The sequence below is a fragment of the Lepidochelys kempii genome, chromosome 5 (genome assembly GCF_965140265.1).
Source record: "Lepidochelys kempii isolate rLepKem1 chromosome 5, rLepKem1.hap2, whole genome shotgun sequence".
In the NCBI taxonomy this organism is placed as follows: domain Eukaryota; kingdom Metazoa; phylum Chordata; order Testudines; family Cheloniidae; genus Lepidochelys; species Lepidochelys kempii.
Genome location: NC_133260.1, coordinates 72,082,559 through 72,110,362, shown reverse-complemented (window position 1 = coordinate 72,110,362; position 27,804 = coordinate 72,082,559). Strand labels below are relative to the sequence as shown.

Sequence of the window (27,804 nt, the reverse complement as noted above, 5' to 3'; positions counted from 1 at the left end):
GTCATCAGGCTATGCACTAGACGTTGAAGGTACCACAGCCTAATTAGGAGATGATGATATACGAGTTGGCATGGCGTGGTCATTAGTCTAACTCTTCCTTATCAAAGCCTTGTTTCTGCTGAGCAGTAGGTGGAACTGAAGCCCCATACCCCCCGATGGCTCAGGAGAGAGGAAGACCTAGCTCTAGACTGTGTGGCAGAAGCAGGCTTTCTGACAGGTTGTAGTCCCCATTGTGCTCAGTATGAACAAGACACTGACAATGATATGGCACCCATTCAGGCAGGTACCAAGAGGCAGTGTTTCTCCTAGAACTTTTGGGCATTGGATAATAGCAGTATGCCCTAGAGTCCCTTTCTGATACATAGATAGCAAAGGACCCACACCCTAATGAATGAGAAGGTGGCACCTCCCTGGTACAGGCAGAACCAGAGGAGGGAGAAAGAATAATCCTTTTCTAGGGCAGAAGCAGTTATAGCTGGGGTGCTAGGCAATCACTCAGTATACTGACTATTTAGTACTATAAGTGTGCTTGGTATTGGAAAGGCAGTAGTGGATGGTACAAGAGGAATTTTGACCACTGACAATTGCAGTGATTCCAAGACCACAGAGACTCTGAGATTTATCAAAGCCATAAAGACTCATGTGAATGGAAATGGTCAGTACCAGAGTAATCAGTACCAAAGACATCAGTATCAGGCGCCTCTGTGCTCCAGTGGCAGGGCGGCCAGTGTCTGAGTGTCAGAGTCAAAGTTTAAGACCAGAAGGGATCACCAGATCATCTAAGTCTGATCTCCTGTATATCACAGGCGATCAACACAGCCCCGCCCCCCCCGTACCATGGGTTTCAGAGGGACCCTCCCTGGGCCTTGAACTACCCTTCTGAGCAGCAGAATGAAAGGGTTCCTGCTGTTTAGTGCTAGGACCTGACGAGGGGGGACCTAGATCTATACCCCTTAGAGGACCAGTGATCCTTTCTTCCCCTATCCACAGATGTTTTACTGGACACTTAGGAAGATCCCTCTGGGTATGTCTACACAGCAAAGAAAAACCTTTGCTGGCCCATGTCAACTAACTCGGGCTCGTGGAGCTCAGGCTGTGGAGCTGTTTCATTGTCATGTAGACTTCCGGGCTTCTGCAGGGTCACAGAGCTTGGGTTCCAGCCCAAGCCCAAAAGTCTACACCGCAACGAAACACAGTTGGAGCCACAGTTTGAGCCCCGCGAGCTCAATTTGGCTGGCATAGGCCAGCTATGGGTTTTTCTTTGCTTTGTAGCGATACCCTCAGAAACAATGGAAGACTTTTTGTAGAGGTCTGCTCAAGGATTTTAGTTCCAGACACTCCAGGAGATGAGGAGTGGTGCATAGTCATGTTCATTAAAAACAGCTTCAGGTAAACTTCTCATTTTTTGTGTTCTGTTCGAGAACAACTTGCAGATGGCACATCTCTCTAGAATGTGCCCTTAATTGCTTGAGGCATAATATCCATTATTATGGATGTCCATCACTGAATGTCCATCATTAAGGGGCATTACTGCCTCACAAGGAGGACACATCTTAAATCCTGGAAACCTCTGTTCTATCATAAGGGCTGGACAGTACCAGATGAAGTCCTTCAGAGAAAAAAGCTTTTTTCTGCCTTTTTTTTTTTAAATCAAAAGAAAACACTAAGTATCAAATACATGCTAACACTAACTCTCAGACACTGCTGGCCAAAAGAATCCAAAATCAAGGCTTGGGGTGCAACAGTGGAACACACATGGACAAACACTTGAAGTAACAGTACATGTTTTAATTGCACTTTCTTCTGTATTTAATGGAACCTGGAATCTACAACAGGTTTAAGTGTTCATCTAATTCAGAGTATGCTGTTGCCCAAAATAAATACAAGTGATGGCTGAATAATATTAGTGTGGGGGGATATTTTTCATTTTGTTTTAAAGATATCACCAAGTTTATATTTTTAAAATTAAAAGAAGTTGATGCACAATGAACACCAATTAAAAAGTTACCTTTCTTTCTCTAGTTCTTCTAAATAACCAGTGCTCTCTCTGCTTCCGTTCATAAACCCTCTTCTTGGAAATGATCCCATGGGAACAGGGCTGCATTCTCCTGAACGGCTTGACACGGACCCTTCCCTGCTTCCATATGAATGCAAGGACATCTTTGGCCTTAGCTTCACTCCAGGAAAGTTACCGCTATCCAAGTTCAGTTCTGAATGAAAAATAAAGAACAAAGCTTTATAGAACAGAAGCTTAATAGCAGCAAACCTAAAAAATTGTTTACACCTTAATTTTATATTTTGTGTGTGTCATGTAAACTTTTTTTTGTCTTCAGGTTGGTGGAAACAAACAGGTTTTTCTACAGATCCCAAAGGAAAATATTGTGTAAACCAACCAACCTTGATAGTACAGTTGGAGGATCATGTTATTAATCTAAACAAAAAGGTAATAAACCCCTATTTGAGCAATACAAATCAAGTGCAGTTTTATGAAAGTTCAATAAAATGTAGCTTGTGTATCAATAGTATTTTGCATGGAGACTTAGGATAAACATTTCAAAAAGCACCTAAGTGATTTAGGGTCTTTAGTTCTATTTTTAAAAGTGACTTAGGCACTTAGGAGTCTTAAGTTTCACTGAAAGTCAGGGGGATTTGAGATCCTTGAAAATATTACACCTCAGCAACTACGATTGGCAAGCAAGTAACCCTATTTAAAAATCTTTCCAAATTTACCTTTAAGTCGCTCCAACAAATCAATCTGTCCAGAAGAAGCCATTGCCTCATCTTCAATGCTTCCCTGTAGCTGTTTCAGCACCTCCTGTAAAAAAAAAAGAGCGGAGCACAACTAAAAAAAAAATCCATACCACAACAATTGAAACACAGAACAAATGTATCTCTTCCTCTCCAAATACCAGATTTCACTATAACTACTAATGCAATATTGGCACAAGCCCACTGCAACATTTCATCTGAACAGTAATCCACTGTCATTAAAATGTTATTTGACTTGATTTCAACATTCTTTCAAATACGACTGCATTCAGGAGTTCATTCCCTTAAAATAGCACATCACCTTTTACAGCACAATTTATCTCAGTATTTCAAGGAGTTAGGCGTTCTCTTTATGTTACACGTGGCGAAATCAAGGTGCACAGAAATGAAGGCCAACGTTTTCAAACTTGTGTGCCTAAAATTAGTCTTGTAAATCTATTATTTAGGCACCAAAATAAAAGTAGCTTAATTTTCAGAGGAACTGAGCATCTTTAACTCCCAATGACTTTAGTAGAAGCATAGGTGCTGAGTTGCCAAAGTTTCTCCATAAAGACTTATCACTGTAGTAACTAAGTATTACGGATCATAACATATTACAGCTGCTACTACCTGGCCTATGAGAAAAAGATTTAAGACTCACACATGTACAGCCTAGGATTTGAAGCAAACATCTCTTTCCACTCTATACTATAAAAGCAATGTTTGATCAAATTATATAACTGAGCAAGAAAAAAAACACGATGCAGAAAAGATTCACTGTAAAAACACTGATTACCTCCAGGCTCCAAATGCTCAATGGCCTAAATTCAGGTGAACAATCAAATGTGAGTTAAGTCTGAAAGCTTTTGCTATTACAATGGAGACTCCATCAATAACAAAAATAAATTGAAAAGCATTGCCACAGGCAAACCCCTCCCCCTCAACAGGAATAAAATATTATTCATCTTATCTCATGGTTTAGAAACTGCTTTTAAAAGAAACAGTAGTCACAGAGAGAGACCATGTCCAAATAATTAGAGAGGTACTCCTTAGCTATTATATATGGATAACTGCTCCTACATCAAGAATTGTGCATCTTTTTGTTTACTGTTACAAACCTAAAGAATTCTAGACAAACAATTACAAGTATCTTCGTCCAGTTGCTGTCCTTTGTATTTTAAGGAAATGTCTGCTGAGCCACTCTTCCTCAATGCAAACAATTCCTGGAACACGTTCAGCAGAGATACCAGATACATTGTACTCCACTAAGAGGTAGGGAGGAAGAGAGAAAGAATGGATTCCCTTAGAAGCTAAGATGTTCTATATTATGATAGGGGTGCAACCTTAAAGTCCTATTCAGGCTCCAATTATTGTCCCCAATGCAAATTTCAAGTATAAGGGTTTTGAGGAGACACTTCCACAGGGTAGGGTGATATAATTTTCCCTGCACCAACTAGGGGTCAGAGCATGGAGCACCTACACAGCCACTCTGCAGTCTCTGGGCTGCACAAGTAGTTGTGGCACACTGTTCAATTACAGGCCAGTGTTTCAGCCAATGGAACTATATAGTTCAGACACAATAACCTGACCCCCTTGATTCCCATGCTGCTGAGGGCTAGAGGTGGGGAGAAAGCCTTTGAAATGAGTTATAAATTTTTTAAACTCCTGGAGAACAAGATAGAGAATTTATTAAAACAACACTAAAAATGGGTTGGTGTGATGTTGTCAAAGGGAATTGCTCATTCATATATTCTCTTATTTCTCTAGCCTAGTCAAATAATTTGTTAAACTACATTTTATCTTTTTTTCCCATTAGATTAAAGGTCAGGTAGCAATTTTCTATCCTGCCAAATTTAAGAGTTGTCACAGATGGTATAAAATATTTTACACGGTGGTTGATGCAAATTAATTTTTTTTTTTTTCACAAGTCCAGGACCCAATCTGCAACCTTTTCTTCTGCTGTACTCCTACTGACTTCTGCAGAACTAGTGTGGGGTTTTGAAATTATATCTTTACTCAAAACAACTGAGGTACAATTGTGGTGATGTCATTTTTGTTAGATATGTATTGCACCATTTTAACTAGAAAAGTGTGTTTTTAAACCTGTGCAAGTGTGAGTGCACATATTCCTACTTCAATATAACTCACTCTTAGATGGATTTAGCTTAAGTCATAGATTCATAGATATTAAGGTCAGAAGGGACCATTATGATCATCTAGTCTGACCTCCTGCACAATGCAGGCCACAGAATCTCACCCACCCACTCCTGCGAAAAACCTCTCACTTATGTCTGAGCTATTGAAGTCCTCAAATCGTGGTTTAAAGACTTCAAGGAGCAGAGACTCCTCCAGCAAGTGACCCGTGCCCCATGCTACAGAGGAAGGCGAAAAACCTCTAGGGCTTCTTCCAATCTGCCCTGAAGGAAAATTCCTTCCCGACCCCAAATATGGCGATCAACTAAACCCTGAGCATATGGGCAAGATTCACCAGCCAGATACCCAGGAAAGAATTTTCTGTAGTAACTCAGATCCCACCCCATCTAAGATCCCATCACAGGCCATTGGGCCTATTTACCATGAATATTTAAAGATCAATTAATTGCCAAAATCACGTTATCCCATCATACCATCTCCTCCATAAACTTATCGAGTCTAATCTTAAAGCCAGATAGGTCTTTTGCCCCCACTGCTTCCCTTGGAAGGCTATTCCAAAACTTCACTCCTCTGATGGTTAGAAACCGTCATCTAATTTCAAGTCTAAACTTCACTTCTTTACTGACTAAAGTAAAACAAAATCACCCAAACCAAAATAAAGAGCATCTACAAAGAGTTTTGCACCAGCTTAACTAAACTGTTTTTTAAACAGTAAAAGTTAAATCACTGCAAATTTTGTATTTACTTAATTTAACACTATTTTCCTTATTTTGGGTCTCCAGGAGGGTGGCATCCTAAGTACGAAGGCTCCAGCAGATCTGAGTCCATCTGTATGAAGTGGACCTGTTCTGATGCCACGTCTACGCTACAGGTGCTACCGCAGCACAACTATGCTGCTGAAGTACCATAGAATCATAGAATCATAGAATATCAGGGTTGGAAGGGACCCCAGAAGGTCATCTAGTCCAACCCCCTGCTCAAAGCAGGACCAATTCCCAGTTAAATCATCCCAGCCAGGGCTTTGTCAAGCCTGACCTTAAAAACCTCTAAGGAAGGAGATTCTACCACCTCCCTAGGTAACGCATTCCAGTGTTTCACCACCCTCTTAGTGAAAAAGTTTTTCCTAATATCCAATCTAAACCTCCCCCACTGCAACTTGAGACCATTACTCCTCGTTCTGTCATCTGCTACCATTGAGAACAGTCTAGAGCCATCCTCTTTGGAACCCCCTTTCAGGTAGTTGAAAGCAGCTATCAAATCCCCTCTCATTCTTCTCTTCTGCAGGCTAAACAATCCCAGCTCCCTCAGCCTCTCCTCATAACTCATGTGTTCCAGTCCCCTAATCATTTTTGTTGCCCTTCGCTGGACTCTCTCCAATTTATCCACATCCTTCTTGAAGTGTGGGGCCCAAAACTGGACACAGTACTCCAGATGAGGCCTCACCAATGTCGAATAGAGGGGAACGATCACGTCCCTCGATCTGCTCGCTATGCCCCTACTTATACATCCCAAAATGCCATTGGCCTTCTTGGCAACAAGGGCACACTGCTGACTCATATCCAGCTTCTCGTCCACTGTCACCCCTAGGTCCTTTTCTGCAGAACTGCTGCCAGCCATTCGGTCCCTAGTCTGTAGCTGTGCATTGGGTTCTTCCGTCCTAAGTGCAGGACCCTGCACTTATCCTTATTGAACCTCATCAGATTCCTTTTGGCCCAATCTTCCAATTGGTCTAGGTCCTTCTGTATCCTATCCCTCCCCTCCAGCGTATCTACCACTCCTCCCAGTTTAGTATCATCCGCAAATTTGCTGAGAGTGCAATCCACACCATCTTCCAGATCATTTATGAAGATATTGAATAAAACCGGCCCCAGGACCGACCCTTGGGGCACTCCACTTGATACCGGCTGCCAACTAGACATGGAGCCATTGATCACTACCCGTTGAGCCCGACAATTTAGCCAGCTTTCTACCCACCTTATAGTGCATTCATCCAGCCCATACTTCCTTAACTTGCTGACAAGAATACTATGGGAGACTGTGTCAAAAGCTTTGCTAAAGTCAAGAAACAATACATCCACTGCTTTCCCTTCATCCACAGAACCAGTAATCTCATCATAAAAGGCGATTAGATTAGTCAGGCATGACCTTCCCTTGGTGAATCCATGCTGGCTGTTCCTGATCACTTTCCTCTCATGCAAGTGCTTCAGGATTGATTCTTTGAGGACCTGCTCCATGATTTTTCCAGGGACTGAGGTGAGGCTGACTGGCCTGTAGTTCCCAGGATCTTCCTTCTTCCCTTTTTTAAAGATTGGCACTACATTAGCCTTTTTCCAGTCATCCGGGACTTCCCCGGTTCGCCACGAGTTTTCAAAGATAATGGCCAGTGGCTCTGCAATCACAGCCGCCAATTCCTTCAGCACTCTCGGATGCAACTCGTCCGGCCCCAGGGACTTGTGCACGTCCAGCTTTTCTAAATAGTCCCTAACCGCCTCTATCTCCACAGAGGGCTGGCCATCTCTTCCGCATTTTGTGATGCCCAGCGCAGCAGTCTGGGAGCTGACCTTGTTAGTGAAAACAGAGGCAAAAAAAGCATTGAGTACATCATGTAGATGCTTCCTACAGTGATGGAAGGGGTCGTCCCCCCTGCATCACTGTAGGTAATCTGCCTCCCTCAGCATTGGTGGGTAGGTCAACAGAAGCATTCTTCCATTCTAGCTGCATCTACACTGGTACTTAGGTAGGCATAGGCACAGCACTTAGGGGAAGTGATGTAGCCATGCCCAAGTGCAGACCAGGCCTCACTGTCAAAACGGCCAAGCATGGGGAAATTTGTACTGATATAGGCAAAGGAATCATTTAAAGATAGCAATGGAAAGTAGAGAGCTATGAAACATCAGTTTATAGTAAACTTGTTGGTTGAACTTGTGATGGCCTTACACTCAAATTCAACAGCATTTCTGTGTTTATCTGTCTGTATGCAACGCATTAACTTTTGAACATCACAACTGATCATTTCCAAAATTTCAAGGAATGCTCTAGGCATCAATATCTAAAATCCTACTGATTTTCAGGGGAGGATCGATCAGAAAACCAAAAGGGGGAGGAACATGGGGAACAAATAGAGCCCCTGCCATTTGATTAGCACAGTCACAGCTTCAAGCACCTGTGGAATTGTCTATAGATCAAACTGGTCGATGGCACCAATTTATGCCTTTCTGTATAACTATATCCCTGCTCAGCCTCCCAATAGAATTTAATATGTTGTCACTCTGAATGATTTATCTCCCAGACAGAAAGCAAATTAATGATGGGGAGGGGAAATGGGAGTCAAGGGGGGAAGGGGACATGCACAGAGCCCTGGCCCCAGCTCATTAAAAACACAAGTACATTCACACCGGGTAGGCCCAATGGTCCATCTAGCCCAGTAACCTGCCTTCAGATAGTCCTGGTGCAGAACAGGGCAATTTCAACAGAACAGGGCAATTTATCAAGTGATCCATCCCCTATCATTCAGTCCCAGCTTCTGGTAGTCTGTTGGGTCTGGGTTTATTATGACAGAACTGTCACTGTTCTTTACATGTTTTGTTTCTTTAACTTTAATGAACTTCTGTTTGTTGCATACTTTCATTTATCTGAAACTTTAAATTTATTCAGACTGTAGCAAAATAAACCAATACTTCTCCTGAAATAAAATTTGAGGTAGATGTAAACAGCTGCCACAGATATCCCAATCTTGGCATCAAGTTGGGTTAATATGCAAAAAACAAGATATATTGAACTTGCTGGGCCATTTAAATGTAAGCTCTTATTTTTAAGAGGGTCAGTCATTAAATTCAAGTGAGCTTTCCCTTGAGATGCAAGGGAGGTGCAGACACTTGTCAACATCAGGAAAAAATCCAGTTATGAAACGACTTTAAAAGACATAGTCAGCTGTCTGGGTTGGTGATTTTGACTGACAGCTCTGGGTACCTAGTCAAAAAGAATTTAGAGCCTGATTTTGCATATTTAGTAACATGGTCTTCATATCTGATGTTCCAAATATTCCAAAGTACCTGGCCTTGACTGAATGACATTCATTTTCACACTACATCACACCTCATTATATGTTTCTTACCATGTTTGTAATCAGAATAGGTTTAAATGTTTATATGTAAGAGCAACTTTTTCTGTTATCAGATTAAGAGATTGCAAACAGGCATTTCTCTCAAACTGTACAACACAGGATTAAAACTAGTATTATTCTACATAATTTAGAATGACAAGATTTAGAACTGCAACCTAATCAAAAAAGCACACAGAATTTTTGCATCTCGCACTCCTGTCAGCAAAAAAGGACCAATGTTTACTTGTGTTTATATTTTTAAACCAAAAATGCTGAAAGTTTCCTAATGTTTGGTAACTGCATACAAAGGTGGATGGATCTTTCATATTCATCTCCAGTTTTGTGCATCTCTCCCATTAACACAGGTTTTAAAAAAAATAGAAGCAGGGCTGTAAAATGTAAATATAAAAACAAACTCAAATAGGTCTATAGTCAAATGTACTGAGCAACATTTAAAAAATATTGAAATAATGGGGTAAAAAAAACCTGAACAATTTATTATGCATTTGTGGAGGTGTGACCAAGGGACCACTTGGAGTCAACTGGCAGAGGGCACAGGTATAAATAAGGGTTACAGGGTCCGGTTTCTACATACTAGTTACTACAACAAGTGAAGGCAATGGATCACTGGAACTATATTGAGGGTGCAGAGATACAACCAGCTATCCTTCACTCAGGAGACAAGCTGCCAGCTGACTTGTCTTATGAACAGAAGATTACAGCTGGTCTGGCTGGCTGATTCTGGGAGAGAAATTTCAAGTGACCCAACCTTTTTGAGACAGGAGAATAGCTTGTTTAGGCTCTAGAAAGCATGCTTTTATTTTAATTTTATTTTATTTTGTATGTATGATTTTATTTTATATGTAATCATATATTTCCATGAATTCTACTTACTACTTCTTAAATCTCTGTTCTTTGTTAAATAAACTTCTTGTTTTTACTATACATGTATTTAAGTGCTGTGTGTAGAGCAGAGTGGTGATCCTGAGATGAAACTGGTAAGCCGATGTATACTATTCCTTTGAGAATAGCAGATCTGTGAATTCTGAGTGAGTCCAGTGGAACAGGGGGACACACTGTGCTCAGGAGTTGGAGTGTCCCTATCATTAACCTCTAAAGGGAGAACAGGGCCTGCAGAAGCCTGAAAGGCGGTGTTCATGTTACTAAATGCTGGCAGAGTTGGGGAACTGATTCCTGACCCACAGCAGGCACAGACAAGGCTTCCTCACACTCAAGGCAGATGGTAGCAAGGTGCCTTACAACCCCACTTCCCAAGGGTACCCATCACTGAAAGTTCCTCCAATATTACTATAACTTTAAAGGATATCTTACCTGACCTCCATAAAAATCCGAACTTGAAACCCGGTTAGTAGTACTAATTATAGTAATAGTCAATAGCATATTATTGCCTCTTGAAACACTATGATAGCTCAACTTTTCACTTTAGGAAAATATAACTTCAGTTCACATAACAAAGGCTATTAACTTATCAGATTCTTTGGACGGTGATGTTTTCAGTAAGAAAACTAGTAGCTGTATTCATCTGATGTCACTGTGCTCCAAAGCTGTCATTTTCTGTAGCTACATATTGAATTATGTTCAGTTTTTAGTTTAAGTCCAATGTCAGATCAGTTTAAATATCCCATTTTGTGCTGAGCGAGAATAGCATGTCCAAAGTCATGTCAGTGACTATAAACATCACCAGCTCGATCTTGCCTAATATTCTTCTCACAAAAATAAGTGTTTTTATTTGATTATCCAATCAGTTGGGTTTCTGCATGCAACCTTTAGAACTATTTCCAAAAGCCAATGCTTCTGGAAATGAAGTAACAGAAAATCACTAAGGACTCTGTAAAGTCACAGAAAAGGCATCCCTTCCCACTTGTTTAAATGCACATATTCAGTGATATCTGAAACTGAAATACAGCTGGCAAAATTCAGCATAAAAGAATATATTTTCAAGGTACTCAAAGTTTGAACATTATTCAGTGTATATAATTATGGAAAAACCCATCCCAATTTGTCAAATTACATTAGTTGCATAATCACACAAGAGGAATAATTCTTAGAGTGTATTTGATTTGATTTCTTTTCCATTGACTAGTATAATAAAACTAGTCTTAATAAAAATGCATATAAGCTGATATTTTTGTCTTCTAAGTTTATCTGTGTTTCAAGCTCAATACTTTTTGGTTGACCACTATCAGATTTTATCCCTTATATGTAAATAGCATATTCAGATTAAAAATTGCCTTCTCTCCCCTACATCACGGCCTGATTATGGTTCCCTCTTCCCTTCTGCATGGAAAGGATGGATGGGATCTTTGAAAGTGAGCTGCATGACTAAGATCCAGTGGAGGAGACTGGCCTGGGGAAAGGAGGTGGGCAGCCCCACATTGGGCAGAATGGCATATATTATCCCCCACACCAACCCTGAATCAATTACTCAGGAAAAAATAATACAACCAGGGCATGTACTACTGTTTCCATGAAGAACCCTCAATCCTGATGATCCTGGAAGCAGAAAGATATTGTGGGTCCACAGAAAGTGAAAGAAACACAGGGCCTCCAGATGGAAGGCCTTGGTGAATCTCCAGGGCATTTTGGTGACCCCAGAGGCTCATTCTGCCAGGGGTGGGGGCAAGTGAGACAGTCAGCCCCCTGACAGAATAGTGCAAGCAAAACTTCTTGAAGAGAACCTCACAGAAATCATTCTCCCACTTAGCCTTACTCAAAGGCATAAATGTCTGCATGCATAAAGACATAAATGTCTCCAAGATTAGGACTTCAGTCACTGCAGAAATACTTTATATAACAACATTTTCTGAAGTAAATTCAGAGACCAAATGAAGCTCCCAATGAACTCAGATGCTAGGTACTGAACACTTTTGAAAATCAGACCACTTATTTAGTAACCTAAATACGGGCTTATGAGTCAAACAGGCACCAATTTTTGAAAATCTTTTCTATTACTATTACCTCTATAAAGTATGTCCCACTTCTATGGCTCCACATGATCAACCACCCAATTCTAAATGATCAAAGAAAGAAAATTTCATAATGCAAATGTACAAGGAACAGAATTAGCCCTTAGAAATCTTATTTCCCAATGTTGTGATTAAGAGGACACATTTACTTTGTCTATGGCCTTCAAAAGTTTAAGACTGCTGCGTGAAGGTTGACTTTACATTTTCATAGAATCATAGAATCATAGAATATCAGGGTTGGAAGGGACCCCAGAAGGTCATCTAGTCCAACCCCCTGCTCAAAGCAGGACCAATTCCCAGTTAAATCATCCCAGCCAGGGCTTTGTCAAGCCTGACCTTAAAAACCTCTAAGGAAGGAGATTCTACCACCTCCCTAGGTAACGCATTCCAGTGTTTCACCACCCTCTTAGTGAAAAAGTTTTTCCTAATATCCAATCTAAACCTCCCCCACTGCAACTTGAGACCATTACTCCTCGTTCTGTCATCTGCTACCATTGAGAACAGTCTAGAGCCATCCTCTCTGGAACCACCTCTCAGGTAGTTGAAAGCAGCTATCAAATCCCCTCTCATTCTTCTCTTCTGCAGGCTAAACAAGCCCAGCTCCCTCAGCCTCTCCTCATAACTCATGTGTTCCAGTCCCCTAATCATTTTTGTTGCCCTTCGCTGGACTCTCTCCAATTTATCCACATCCTTCTTGAAGTGTGGGGCCCAAAACTGGACACAGTACTCCAGATGAGGCCTCACCAATGTCGAATAGAGGGGAACGATCACATCCCTCGATCTGCTCGCTATGCCCCTTCTTGTACATCCCAAAATGCCATTGGCCTTCTTGGCAACAAGGGCACACTGCTGACTCATATCCAGCTTCTCGTCCACTGTCACCCCTAGGTCCTTTTCCGCAGAACTGCTGCCTAGCCATTCGGTCCCTAGACTGTAGCTGTGCATTGGGTTCTTCCGTCCTAAGTGCAGGACCCTGCACTTATCCTTATTGAACCTCATCAGATTTCTTTTGGCCCAATCCTCCAATTTGTCTAGGTCCTTCTGTATCCTATCCCTCCCCTCCAGCGTATCTACCACTCCTCCCAGTTTAGTATCATCCGCAAATTTGCTGAGAGTGCAATCCACACCATCCTCCAGATCATTTATGAAGATATTGAACAAAACTGGCCCCAGGACCGACCCTTGGGGTACTCCACTTGATACCGGCTGCCAACTAGACATGGAGCCATTGATCACTACCCGTTGAGCCCGACAATCTAGCCAGCTTTCTACCCACCTTGTAGTGCATTCATCCAGCCCATACTTCCTTAACTTGCTTAAATTTTCAGATGTAATGTTGAATTACTGCAGGTGAATTCAACTTTTTTTTTTTTTTTTTTTTAAGTTAAGAGGAAAAAGTTGAGAGGGTGTTTTTGTCTTTTTACATTTTCAAAACAAACCCAATCTTTCTCTTTAGGAGGCCACAAATATTGACTCCACAGCAGTCTAGCTTTTTAGCACTTGCAAACAGCCTAAGGAGTTGAAAATTTTGATGGACCAGTGTTGACCATTCTTTTAAAACACTCTTTAAATGATCAATTGCTTACAAGTTTGTAAAGGAAATTTTTAAAATTAAATGTAAACAAGCACATCTCTGAAAATAAAAAATTTGGTGCATTAGAACAGCAGGCACTTGACGATTCAGAATTTAGCACCCAATCCTGAAAGGACATACTGGTAAGTAACTTTACTTATGTTCAAAGGGACTACTCTCTTGTGTAAAGTTACTCTCCAATTTAAAGTGTCAAAAGTTTCAACAATATTTACATAAGTCAAAACTACAAATAAAGTTTAAAATCAAAATGGTTATGACGACTGAATGTTTGGGGAGCACAAAGAATTATCAATGAAAATAGGAATATAAGTAAAGTTATAAAAATGATTCTTGTATGCTCCATTTTCCAATAACTGGCATTTCTAAAGTTTATTTTCTAACAAGGGAAAGCATCTATGTCTGATGAAATATAAAGGCCAACTAAGTGTTACTGTTTATGTGCTGATATTTTAAAACAAAGCTGTTCATTACATGGCTTAAAAAGAAAAAATATCTTAAGTCCAGAATTGCTTCCAACCTTCCTTCCATGTTTTAGTGACAGGAAATAAACAAATAACATGATTAACTACATTTGGCTAAAAACTCTCTTTGAGACATTGTCAAGAGTAGGGAAAAAAGGTATTTTTAAAAAAATGTTAGTCAATACAATTTTAGACACCACTTAGTATTTCATGTAGCCTTTAAAAACATGTTACATTCTGTCTACACTAGATGCTAAGAGATTAACAAAGACATGCAGGCAAATGAAAGACAGACACATGGGGTGGGTTTAATCTGCAGGCCACAATTTTATTCATTATACATTTGGGAGGAGCACTACAATGCCCACTCCCAGCTCTCACGAGGCATTTAATTGGTTCCAGTACAGGTTACAGGGTTTTAACCACAAACAATACTCAGGGTAAACCCTCCCCAGTCTATCCTGCAGCCTCAGTCCTGTTGAGGAAGCTCGCCACAATCTCATGAATAATGGGGGGATGGAGTGACAGAGGCCACAAGGATGGTGGGGAGGTGTTAATTTGCAAATATTTCAGGTCCCTCCCCCACTATGAGCGCCAAGTTCAGCAGCAAAATCCCATGTCTAATTTACCTAGGAGCTGCCCCTTTTGTCCTTTATCCACACTAGACACCGGCTGCAAGTTGCAATGAACCAGTAGTCTTACCAGCATTATATGAACTTTTGATTTATATTGCTTTCAACCTAACTGTGGCTTCAAGAGGCCTCATGCCAATTTGGCCATAATGGGAAAAATTCCTTCCCAATCCCTAAAACAGGCTATTGGTCAGACCTGCAGCTTCATAAGCAACATGGCTCCTAATCTACAACTAAGAGGAGAATAGACAGGGCAGCCAACCAGAGAGTAAGAGGCTTTTGAAATGTCAGGCCTAATTTAAATAAAAGGAGGGCACACAACAGCAAAATCCGATGGCTCCATACCACACCCCTCTACCCAGCCAAAGACTAAGTGGAGGACCGAAGGAGTGGGAAGGGCAACCTCCATCCTGCAACACACAGACTCTGGGATTCTCCCATTCCCTGCTGTTCAGCCAAGGTTCTCCCCTGCTGAAGGCGGTGGGAGGGGACAGTTCTAAGGTCATGTAGCTAACATTTTCAAAAGAACACCTCCCCCCCCCAAGTCTAGACATGATCCCGGATTTAGGGAAATTCCAGACTAAAGTTGTTTTTTGTGTCTGCAAAATTTATAAATATTTGAAAATATGGGTTAATTCCAGAAGGGATCACTATATGCTAGATTACTGTGGGGATACGTAGGGAGGAAAGGCACAATATGTAGTTTTAGTAGCAAATACTTTTAATAGTCTAAAAGAGTTGTGTGCTTAGACACTAGTTCATCCTGTGCACTGAAAGAGGTTGGAGAGTCCTGTGGAAAAAACAGTATGTGATCATATAATTAAAAACTATATCATAAACAATAAGCACAAGGTTACACAACAAAAAAAATACGTTAAAAGAACACTGAGGTTGCAAAGTCAAGCACTCAAAAGTTAGGAAATGCCAGAATTAAGGTTGCCTGTGCATGCATATTATATAGATTCATAGATACTAAGGTCAGAAGGGACCATTATGATCATCTAGTCTGACCTCCTGCACAATGCAGGCCACAGAATCTCACCCACCCACTCCTGCGAAAAACCTCTCACTTATGTCTGAGCTATTGAAGTCCTCAAATCATGGTTTAAAGACTTCAAGGAGCAGAGACTCCTCCAGCAAGTGACCCGTGCCCCATGCTACAGAGGAAGGCGAAAAACCTCCAGGGCCTCTTCCAATCTGCCCTGGAAGAAAATTCCTTCCCGACCCCAAATATGGTGATCAGCTAAACCCTGAGCATATGGGCAAGATTCACCAGCCAGATACTACAGAAAATTCTTTCCTGGGTAACTCAGATCCCACCCCATCCCATCATAGGTCCCATCACAGGCCATTGGGCCTATTTACCATGAATAGTTAAAGATCAATTAATTACCAAAATCATGTTATCCCATCATATCATCTCCTCCATAAACTTATCGAGTTTAATCTTAAAGCCAGATAGATCTTTTGCCCCCACGGCTTCCCTTGGAAGCCTATTCCAAAACTTCACTCCTCTGATGGTTAGGAACCTTCGTCTAATTTCAAGTCTAAACTTCCCAATGACCAGTTTATATCCATTTGTTCTTGTGTCCACATTGGTACTGAGCTTAAATAATTCCTCTCCCTCTCCAGTATGTATCCCTCTGATATATTTATAGAGAGCAATCATATCTCCCCTCAACCTTCTTTTAGTTAGGCTAAACAAGCCAAGCTCCTTGAGTCTGCTTTCATAAGGTAAGTTTTCTATTCCTCAGATCATCCTAGTAGCCCTTCTCTGTACCTGTTCCAGTTTGAATTCATCCTTCTGAAACATGGGAGACCAGAACTGCACACAGTATTCCAGGTGAGGTCTCACTAGTGCCTTGTGTAACAGTACTAAAACCTCCTTATCCCTACTAGAAATACCTCTCCTGATGCATCCGAAGACCGCATTAGCTTTTTTCACAGCCATATCACATTGGTGGCTCATAGTCATCCTATGATCAACCAATACTCCAAGGTCCTTCTCTTCCTCTGTTACTTCTAATTGATGCGTTCCCAGCTTATACTTAAAATTCTTGTTATTAATCCCTAAATGCATGACCTTGCACTTCTCACTATTAAATTTCATCCTATTACTATTACTCCAGTTTACAAGGTCATCCAGATCCTCCTGTATGATATCCCGGTCCTTCTCTAAATTGGCAATACCTCCCAGCTTTGTATCATCCGCAAACTTTATTAGCACACTCCCACTTTTTGTGCCGAGATCAGTAATAAAAAGATTAAATAAGATTGGTCCCAAAACCGATCCTTGAGGAACTTGTAAAATACATTACGATGTGTGATAATATTTTAAAGCAATTTCAGGATAGTGAACATACTGTTTTGAGGTGTGTGTTTGTTTGATTTTTAAAAAACTAACCTGATCATTTTCACAAAGAGAATTCATTCACTCTCTAAAACAAACCACCCTGTTGTCTTGTAGACAAGATCAGACATTGCAGCTGTATTAACTGAGGAAGATAATGTGGACAATTTAAAGACACTTTGCTATATCCTTTATGCATATTAAAGAAAAGCAGTAAACTCTAGGATTTCTATCAACTTATACAGTTATCAGATGTCACTGTTCATTTATTGCCTATTTGATAGTGCCAGACCAATGGCCCCCCAGAAAGAGACTGCAGAAAAAGTAACCGAAGGATCACTGGCTTATACTGCTGCCAGCTACTTTTCCTGAGCTTTAGTTCCCCATTTTGGGGGAGTGAAGAACAACTACTGCAATTACTACACTGAATATGTTTTTTGTCAAAGTCGAATTCTGTTCCAAAGGCAAGTAAAATGTCACTTCACAATTGTACTGTTTGATGAGAATTTCATTTTATATCTATTTCCCAACCCAATGTTAATGTAATGTGTATATCTACACAACTGAATAACCCCTCTAACTAGTATCTGCACTATGCAAATAGACAATTTTCATTACTTTGAATCTATAATGATCAATTATTACTTATTTCTGCTCTCCCCTACTCCAGCTCTCTTTCTGGCACATATTGGTTATTATAGTACCTAATATAGGCCATCTTTATGTCATGAGCTCATATTCATCCTCCAATTATCAAGAGACTTATAATTTATTCACTTCTTTCAGTTCATGCATGCAATATTAATTTGTGAACAGTTCACACTCAGAGGTTTGATAAAATACTTTTATTTATTTCCACACAGAAGTTTGTGAAGCATTTTATATATTTATAATCATATTTCTGAGTTTGGATTATGGATTCCTAGTCTTGCTGTTCCTTTTTTTAAATTAAAAAGATGAAGCAATTCAGAGTATGTTTTACAAATAGCTAACTGATCACTGTTTCTACATTTAGATTCAAAGGATATTAATACAATATTACAATGTAAATAGTCATTTTCTCCACCCTTTATAGATTAAATTTTGTGTTTACTTCAGGGTGGATTTGATTTAAATCATGATTTAAATCACTAGTTAGGAAGACTTGATTTAATCATGAATTTCTATATAAAAAGTGCATTCTTGTTTGTTGTTATAACCTTAATACATATTCTTCACAACTCAGAGATCGATGTAGGTTTCATTTTTAGAAGGTACACACTATACATTTTTAAAGTGATTTATGTTGAAAACTTTTCAGATTGCTTTTACAGCTACATCAGAAAATGAATGACTGTTTGGTTATTTCATTTACCAAAGGTAACTGAAGCAGATATTTATGAAGTCATTGGGAGGTGAACTATCTCCAGTTCAACATGTTAATCATTAATATTTGGAGGATTTTCTTGCCATGCTGTATTAGAACAGACAGACAGACATTTAAATTATTTTAGTTAACTATTTCTCACCTCCATGTGTGTATATATATTAATTTAAAAACATTTTAGCTGTTAATAAGCATGTTATCTCTGGAGACACAAATGCACAGTTTGAGAACTGCAAAACTAAGCATCTCTGATGGTATCTTCTAGACTGAGCCCCACTGGGTAGATAGAAAGATGAACCTAAATAATCTATACAGAAGCCCCTGGAACCCCATAAGATTGGGTCCCTAATTAATGAACTATTGGAACTCATTTACAAATCTTTTCTTAAATATTACATGAATATATTGTCTCATACTATAGAATTTATAATCCCTATTCCATGATGAGATATCTTTGAGCTCATGTATCTATCTTTAGATAGTTTTTTCCCCCCAAAATCCAATTTAAATAAAAAAAATCTGATTTTTTTTATTTTTTAAAAATCATTGATTTTTATCCACCCTAGTTTACTCCATCTCACTAAATTCCCTTTCAAAAACCTTAGCCCTATCCCATGTTTCTTCCACTTTTTTTTTTTATTTATTAATCTTCCTACCTTTTCCCTTTCCATTTGTTTCTGCTTCTATCCAAATTAATCTGCACAAGGGCCAGGCTCTGCTCTGATTGTGCTTTATTAATTTGAATATTGACTTGTAAAGGCAATGGAAAAAAATCAATGTTGCATTATATTAAGCAGAGTCCAACATCCAGTATTAAGGTCAGAGTCTGGATTAAATTCTGCCATGCACATTTTTTTTTAAATGTTTACAAACAATGGAAAGCATTTCTTATCTTGAACAAGCAAAAAAAGGTTCAAAAATTAGTATTTAAAACTGCCACTTGAAACAAATACAAAAGTATGAATTGTCATTTAAAGCATAAGATTTCTATCATTTTAATTTTCTCAATACTCTGTCTGAGATTCTTCATATAATGTAACATTCTATAGACCACAACTGAGCAAAAACTGGAATTTCCATCACCTGGGAGGTTCCAAAATGTCAACATCTGTTTTTATTACAAATTGGGACAGCAAGTCAAAATATTAACAGTTTTACAGAATGAAAGTTTGCAAAAAAGTCTATTCAGAAAGGTCAAAATATTTTGCTTCAACACTTTCTACTAAAACAAAATGTTTCAACATTCCTAAATTAAAATATTTAATCTTGAGTCAGTTTAAACATTGAACATCTACTTAAGGTGCCACAGTGCTTCATGGGAGCTGTAGTTTGGTTGCCTCGTGCCCTCATTCTTCCCTGTGCACAGGACTTCCTGGCTGGGCTAAATCTCATGATGTGCCATAGTCACAGGATTCCCATATGTCATAACGGGGGGGGGGGGGGGGGGTGAAGAGAGAACTGCAGTTAATCAAGGGAGATGTAGTCTGGACAAAGAACCCAGCCTATAGAAAAGAATGGAGGCATGAAGCGTCCAAATTACAACTCTTTGAGCACCATGAATGCATCAAGTGATGGGAGGAGGAGATTTTATTTAATTGCTTAGACACCAATGATGGGAGCCTAACTAATAAACGAGAGCAATTCCAATTCCTCATTTATGAGCATAAATTCAACTTAGTTGGTATTACTGAAATCTGGTTAGAAAATTCACATGATCAGAAATTTTAAAATTGCTGGTTACAATCTATTTAAGAAGGAAGGATGTAAAGGCAAAAGGGGAGGGAAAGTGGCACTCTACAAAAATGGCATCACCTGTTTCCAAGTCACTGACAATTTGGAAATAAATGATCTTGAATGTTTATGATCCGTGTTCTAACACAAGATGAAGCACAAGATGTGGTACTAGTTGGTGTCTGCTACATACTACCAAATCACACTAGAGAACAGGATGACCGGCTCCTTAGCCACAGGGCCCCGCAGCTAAAACCCGGAGCCTGAGCCCCAGCACTTCCCACGGGGCTGAAGCCCTGACTCCTGAGACCCTCTGGAGAGCTGAAGCCCGGAGCAGCAGGGCTGAATTCCAGAGACCCAATGATCCCCACAGGGCAGAAGCCCTGAGCCCATGGGCAGAGTTGGAGGGTGAGTGGGGGAGACACAGGGGTGTTGTCCCACCTGCCCCTGAAACTACAGTACAAGAGAAGGGCAGACCCAGGGCAGCTCCACCCACCCCCTCCACCTCCTTCTCTCCCCGCCCCCTGGCCAGGTCACAGCCACAGTGCAGGATAACTGCTGTTCTGTTTGGTGCCATGAAACAGGCAGCTGCAGTGTTCCCTTGTCTCCTGCTGCTGCTCCTCAACTCCAAGCCCCTTTGCTTAAACAGCCAGTAAAATCTGCCTGGGCGGAGGCACCTGGCTCGGTGGCTGGCAGAGCCCTCAGGGAACAGGGACCAAAGGGAAGCCCTCCCAGCACACAGTCCCTAGCTACCCCCCTCCCTGCACCCTGAGCTATCCTCCTGCCCGTACACAGCCCCCAGATACTCCCTTCCCTGCACCCTGAGCTATCCATCTGCCTGCACACAGCCCCCAGATACCCCCCTCCCTGCACCCTGAGCTATCCTCCTGCCCGCACACAGACCCCCGATACCCCCCTCTCTGCATCCTGAGCTATCCTCCTGCCCACACACAGCCCCCAGATACCCCCCTCCCTGCACCCTGAGCTATCCATCTGCCTGCACACAGCCCCAGATACTCCCCCCCCCGCATCCTGAGCTATCCTCCTGCCTGCACACAGCCCCCAGATACCCTGCATCCTGAGCTGTTTTCAAACTTTTTGAGCTGAGCCCCCCACCTCTGAGTTACAATTTTTGGTTGTGTCCACCCTCCACAACCCTGACAGGCTGGGTGGCCTGCTGAGGTGAGTCGGGGGTATAGGTGGCACTCCCTCCCCAGACTCCACCATGCGTAGCTGCCTTGAGCCCCGCTGGCCCCTGCCCACCCCAAATAGAAATCAAACTACACCTATGCCCAAGCTCTCACCCCCTCTGGCCCAGAGCCTCAAGTGCCCCTCTACCCCGCTGGGCCCTGGAGTTTTTATAGCATGTTGTGGGGGGGCCTCAGAGGAAAAAAAAAGGTTGAGAACCCCTGCTCTACACCACCTCCCACTGACCTCAGACACAGGGGGCACAGTCAAATGAAAGGGGCTATTTCTGGAGCACCTGTAAGCTCCAACAAATTTCGAGATGCTAGAAATTCCCTTTGTGGCCACTGGCAGAAGCGTCTCTTATAGTTGACTATTATATGGGAGTAGGATGGCATAAAATTGGCCTCAGCATTTGGGAGCTGGAAATAGCTCCTTTGCACACATCCTTCCTCTGCTGTGCCTATTGCTTCTTAGACACATCTGAGAATCCAATAGGTACATGTTTCACAGATGCATTGTTTAGGATATCAATAAAAAAAATTATATGACCCAAAAACCACAACCAGAGCCCTGCTGTGATAGATACTGCTCACATATGTAATAAAAATAGAGTCCCTGTTCCAAACAGCTTACCAGCATGTGACAAGAAGCAACAGGCTGAGAAAAAACAAACCAAGTGGAATACAAGGGAAGCACAAGGTGACAATTATGTTTAGCAGCCTTGGTGCACTAACTGCCTAGACACTGGTGGCACAATAAGTTCACAATGTTTTGTAGAAGTAAAGCATTAAATACTAAGTATTTTTCAATGATTACCTTAACTATAGCCAAATAATCTGACATTTTGTATTATATAAAAAGCTCTACTTTCAACACCTTTGCCAACTAAAATCAATACGGCAAATGTTTTTCTGTAATTCTTGGGTAGCATTTATTAAAGTTGATATGTTCCCAGACAGGAGCCAATTAATAAGGGTACTGTATTGGTTTAACTATAACGTGGGCATTTCTACTATACAAAAATAGTAAGAGCTATTAAAATTGGTATATAGTTCCCCTAAGATAGATATATAATAATGATTGTATAGTTTATAGTTAGCAATTTGTTGTATTTAAATAAAGCTTTTTGAATGTAAACAGTTTTTATTTAATAGTATAACAAAGCTACAGAAAACATCCTTATACCTTTTCTAACATTTTAGTTTAAGTTAATGCAAAGCAGGGATCAACTGTTCACCAAAAATACACTTTTTGGAGTTTACTCAGGTAATTGCTCTCCAGGACTTTGGACTAGACTTTGTTATCTGTGATTTCTTTGAAGAATCTACTTCAGTTTCTTCTTTCTGTATTAGATGACAGATATTTTTTACTACAAAGTTCCTGGTAACAAAATAACTGTATTCTTGCCAGCAAGTTAAAGAAGTATGGGCTGGATGAATGGATTATAAGGTGGATAGAAAGCTGGCTAGATTGTCGGGCTCAACGGGTAGTGATCAACGGCTCCATGTCTAGTTGGCAGCTGGTATCAAGTGGAGTGCCCCAAGGGTCGGTCCTTGGGCTGGTTTTGTTCAATATCTTCATAAATGATCTGGAGGATGGTGTGGATTGCACCCTCAGCAAGTCTGCAGATGACACTAAACTGCGAGGAGAAGTAAATACACTGGGTATATAGGGTAGGGATAGGATATAGAGGGACCTAGACAAATTGGAGGATTGGGCCAAAAGAAATCTGATGAGGATCAACAAGGACAAGTGCAGAGTCCTGCACTTAGGACGGAAGAATCCCATGCACTGCTACAGACTAGGGACCGAATGGCTCGGCAGCAGTTCCGCAGAAAAGGACCTAGAGGTGACAGTGGACGAGAAGCTGGATATGAGACAACAGTGTGCCCTTGTTGCCAAGAAGGCCAATGGCATTTTGGGATGTATAAGTAGGGGGCATTGCCAGCAGATCGAGGGACGTGATCATTCCCCTCTATTCGACATTGGTGAGGCCTCATCTGGAGTACTGTGTCCAGTTTTGGGCCCCACACTTCAAGAAGGATGTGGATACATTGGAAAGAGTCCAGCGGAGGGCAACAAAAATGTTAAGGGGATTGGAACACATGACTGATGAGGAGAGGCTGAGGGAACTGGGGATGTTTAGTCTACGGAAGAGAAGAATGAGGGGGGATTTGATAGCTGCTTTCAACTACCTGAAAGGGGGTTCCAAAGAGGATGGCTCTAGACTGTTCTCAATGGTAGCAGATGACAGAACGAGGAGTAATGGTCTCAAGTTGCAGTGGGGGAGGTTTAGGTTGGATATTAGGAAAAACTTTTTCACTAGGAGGGTGGTGAAACACTGGAATGCGTTACCTAGGGAGGTGGTGGAATCTCCTTCCTTAGAAGTTTTTAAGGTCAGGCTTGACAAAGCCCTGGCTGGGATGATTTAGTTGGGGATTGGTCCTGCTTTGAGCAGGGGGTTGGACTAGATGACCTCGTGAGGTCCCTTCCAACCCTGATATTGTATGATTGCATGAAAACTACTCTAGACCATAACCCATACTAATATAGTTGACTTTTCCCCTAAGAAAAGGGTACAGTATCCTAGCTCCTAAAGCCACTGAGAGGGACCACTGATACAACTTTTATAGCATACATATTGTTCTGCCTTGGGAACCAGATTCTCAAATGTTGGTTTTGGAGTCTATAATTTTAATGACTAGTGCATAATAAAACACAAAAAGAAAAACGTAGCATATTAACTTCAAATCTTAAATAAGCACTTCAGTTACAGAAGTTGTAGTTGTAATGTATTTGGTCACTGAAAATAAAAACACTCATGTTTGCCTAATACCAATCTAATCCATATTAGTAGAACGTTTAGAACAGTAACCATTATGTGAAATTAAAAATAAACAGTTCTCCCTTCCACATCGCCAGGAGATTTTACTATTACCAAATCTAAAGGTCAAGTTTTAAAAAGTAGATTTTCCTTTCTCTATGCCCTACCAAAACCTTCCACTGTATGTAAACAAAAATATTTTCTCTGCAGTTTTAAGAGTAAAAAGAGGGCATCACAATCACTGCACATGCTTGCAAAAGTGCCATGGGTTGCATTAGTTTCTCTACCTTTAGGGCTCAGACTTTTGCATAAAGCTGAACGGGCTTCCACTGACTATACTGCCATCCTGCATGGGAATTATCTCCAACAAGCTTCCAAAGAAATGTCTGCTGCCTTAGGAGAAAAAAAATTCCTTTAGACTCCACTGGAATTTCCCCTTTTGGGAAGGGGCGGGGGGTGAATGGGATCTGTGTTTGAGTTTCTTCTAGCCATGGTCCACCACAAAAGGAAGCTGCCTCAAACTCCCATTACCAACAAGGCGGCCCATTAGTAGGGCCTCAAACACAAGAGGCATCTCCTTTTGGAGACTGTCCTCCTGGTAGTCTTAGCTGTGAGAAGGTTCTGCTAGCAGTGTACCAGAGAAGGTCTTATTGACTAAAAATACCCATGACAAAAACGTAACCTTAGCAAAGTAACAGACAGGTTGAAGGCAATAAACAAAAATTCACAAAGCGCACAGCCTATCCTTTATTTTTTACTAAGAAACCCCCGACTTTTACTAAGAATCCCTAGTGGGGGCTGACTTCCAGCTGCTGCTCCAGTCCCACGCCACTCCTCCTGTGGCATTGACCCAGCCCTGGGGACCTCTGCTACTGCTCTGCTGGCCCCAGCAGTGGCTGATCCAGCAGCTGATGCTCCTGGGTGGGGGCTGACAACCACTCCAGCCCTGTTGCTGAGGCAGCCTGAAGATGTCACAGAAGTCCGTTGAAGTCATGGAATCCATGACCTCTGTGACAGAATCAGATCCTTACTTATTGCATTTGCAGAACAGCCAAATAGCCCGTTTAAAGTCATCCCACTGCTAGGTGCTCTGAAGTAAGCAAAGAGTTTGTTTACACTAGAAAAAAGTGTTCAAGATTAGATCAGGGTTAGTTACAAGATCATAGCAAGCCCCAATCTAGGCTCAACCACTTTTCTTAGTCTAGCTGTAACACAAAAGAGATCAGGACTGAGGGAACTGGAGATGTGGATGCATGCCCCTCAGCAATTTATAGGGATACGAGAAGATGCAGTAGGGATTGTAGTGAATGGGAAAGGGAACAAAGGTCAGCACTCTACCGTTGAGCATAAGGGTAGCATCAGTTTTCACCAACTATTGTCCTTTTCTAAATTAAATGTTTTATTGGTGAAGTAAACCATAAAGGAATAACCACAATCAAAGAAGAAGACAGAAAGGTAACAAAGTCATATTCACTCACACTGGACAATAACTTATATTTATTCACTGTTTATGTTGTAAGTAAATATATTGTTCAATGTATAACATATATGTACATTGGCCTGATTGCTTCTGAATTATATAAACATAAGGTAAATATTCACAAATAAAGTTATGCTAAATAAAGTATTCATACTTAGTTTTGACAAATGCATTAATTTTTAAATATTGCTACTTTATATCTTTCCTGTCCTTCACAGAAGCCATAAAAAACTTAAAAAGCTTTAAAAAATTAATATCTCTCTACTAGTAGGATAACTAATAGTTCCTGATGGTCAAAATACTATTATTGTCTCTTTATTTTCATTATGTAATTAAAGCAAACCTTCTGGTCCAATTCCACCCTACCTGTTAATGTTGTGCCCCTTATTTATATCTGATATGAGACAACAATTAAATAAAGTAATTTCATGTCAAAGAGGAACACAAAACAATGCATTCAGTAAATTAAATGTTCCTATAACTTGCACTAAAACTGTCTTAATGCTAAAATTTAAAGACAGCTCAAAGTTAATATGCTAGAATGCATCTCAATAGTGATCAGAAACAGAGCAAGAAATGATCAGGATAACAATGTATTTTAATGTATTTTGAATTTATGTTAAGGAATGCACCGTAAAACATGTCACTTTCTGAATCACAATAGCAGAATTTTATCTAAAAGTAGCTGTATTAAGAAATATGTTAACACTTACTGCCTCCTTTCCCTGTGGATTCTTAGTCTTTCAACTGCTGAGAATTTTTGGCAAGTGTATATAGAATAAAATATCCTCTTTCCCATCACCAAATATCATACAGATCAAGATCAACATTAATATTCTGAATTTAACTTTTTGTAATTGAAACAGATAACATGATTAAGGCTACGTTTTAGTCTCGGGTATTTTTAATAAAAGTCAGGTCATAGGCAGTAAATAAAAATTCACAGCCTCTGACCTGTCCATGACTTCTATTATAGCCCACAAGTTTTAGTTAGGGGTAGAGGGGCTGCCTGGGGGTGCCGCTAGTGCTTGGGGGGAGGGGCGGTGCCACGGGTGGCGGCATGCAGCCCAGGACCCCCACTGGCCTTGGGAGGGGGTTGGCGGGGCCGGCAGACTCCCTATCTGGTTCCATGCCTTCCCTCCTCCCGCAGCAGCAGCAGAGTTTGGGTGTGGGAGGGCACACAGGGTTGGGGCACGGGACGGGGTGAGGTGGGCTCTGGGCGGCGCTTATCAGGGGGGCTCCCTGGAAGTGGCGACATCCCCCTCGCTCAGCTCCAAGGCAGAGGCGTGGCCAGGCAGCTCTGCACACTGCCTCTGCCCAGACTGCTGGCTTCGCAGCTCCCATTGGCTAGAAACCGCGGCCAACGGGCGCTGCAGGGGCAGTGTCTGCAGGTGGAGGCAGTGCACAGAGCTGCCTTTCCCCTCCCACCCCCCCGGAGCTGAGTGAGGGGGATGTGAAGGCCACCAGGTAAGCACCGCTCAGAGCCCATCTCACCCCGTCCTGTGCCCCAACCCTGCCCCCTCCCACAGTAACTCTGCTACTGCTGGGGGAACGTGATGCGGTGGCCCAAGACTGCCCCAGCAGCGGCCGGTACGACTGGTGCAGGGCTGCCTGAGCTGCCTATGAGCCAGGCACACTGGCCGCTGCAGAAGTCACAGAGGTTAGGGAAAGTCACGGAATCCAAGACTTCTGTGACAAATTCGCAGCCTTAAACATGATTAACAGAGCAGAATCACTGATCGAGGTGCCAATTACTTTATTTTTACACTCTACTGCTGCCACTAGCTCTGTTTTATTCAACTATGTTATCAGCAAGGTGTGTATTTTTTCTGCTTTTAAAAAAGTATTTAACAGGAATGGTGTTGAAATGAAAAAGTAACCAATGACTTTCTGGCAGAGCTTAGCTAACTAGAGTTTAAAAGCTATTTACATTGAAACTCTGTAGAACATACACATCCTGTATTTTTTTCAACTTACTTTTGTTTATTAATTTCATCAAGTGTTTCTATTCTGATCTAACAAACTGTGTACTAAACGTGCTTTGTTCTCTACTACTTCTGTTTTTAACATGGGAATATAATTTACATTTAGCACTATGAAGAAAATGAAAAAGCAACTTTTGGATTGACAGCAAAGGAAAAAAATGTATGCACACATTTGGAGTACTGCTCCAAATCATCACTTTAA

At 41.1% G+C, this 27,804-nt stretch overlaps 1 protein-coding gene across 7 annotated transcripts in view; it reads right to left on the bottom strand.

Annotated features, from left to right (window-relative positions):
- Positions 1–27,804, bottom strand: part of APC (APC regulator of WNT signaling pathway) — a 189,218-nt gene that overhangs the window by 106,517 nt on the left and 54,897 nt on the right. For all 7 annotated transcript variants that reach the window (XM_073344697.1, XM_073344696.1, XM_073344701.1 and 4 more), the window contains 2 exons: positions 2,731–2,815; positions 2,009–2,210 (listed from right to left, as the gene is read on the bottom strand). In XM_073344697.1, the coding sequence (XP_073200798.1) occupies positions 2,009–2,210; positions 2,731–2,815 (287 nt within the window). The remainder of the gene's footprint in view (positions 1–2,008; positions 2,211–2,730; positions 2,816–27,804) is intronic.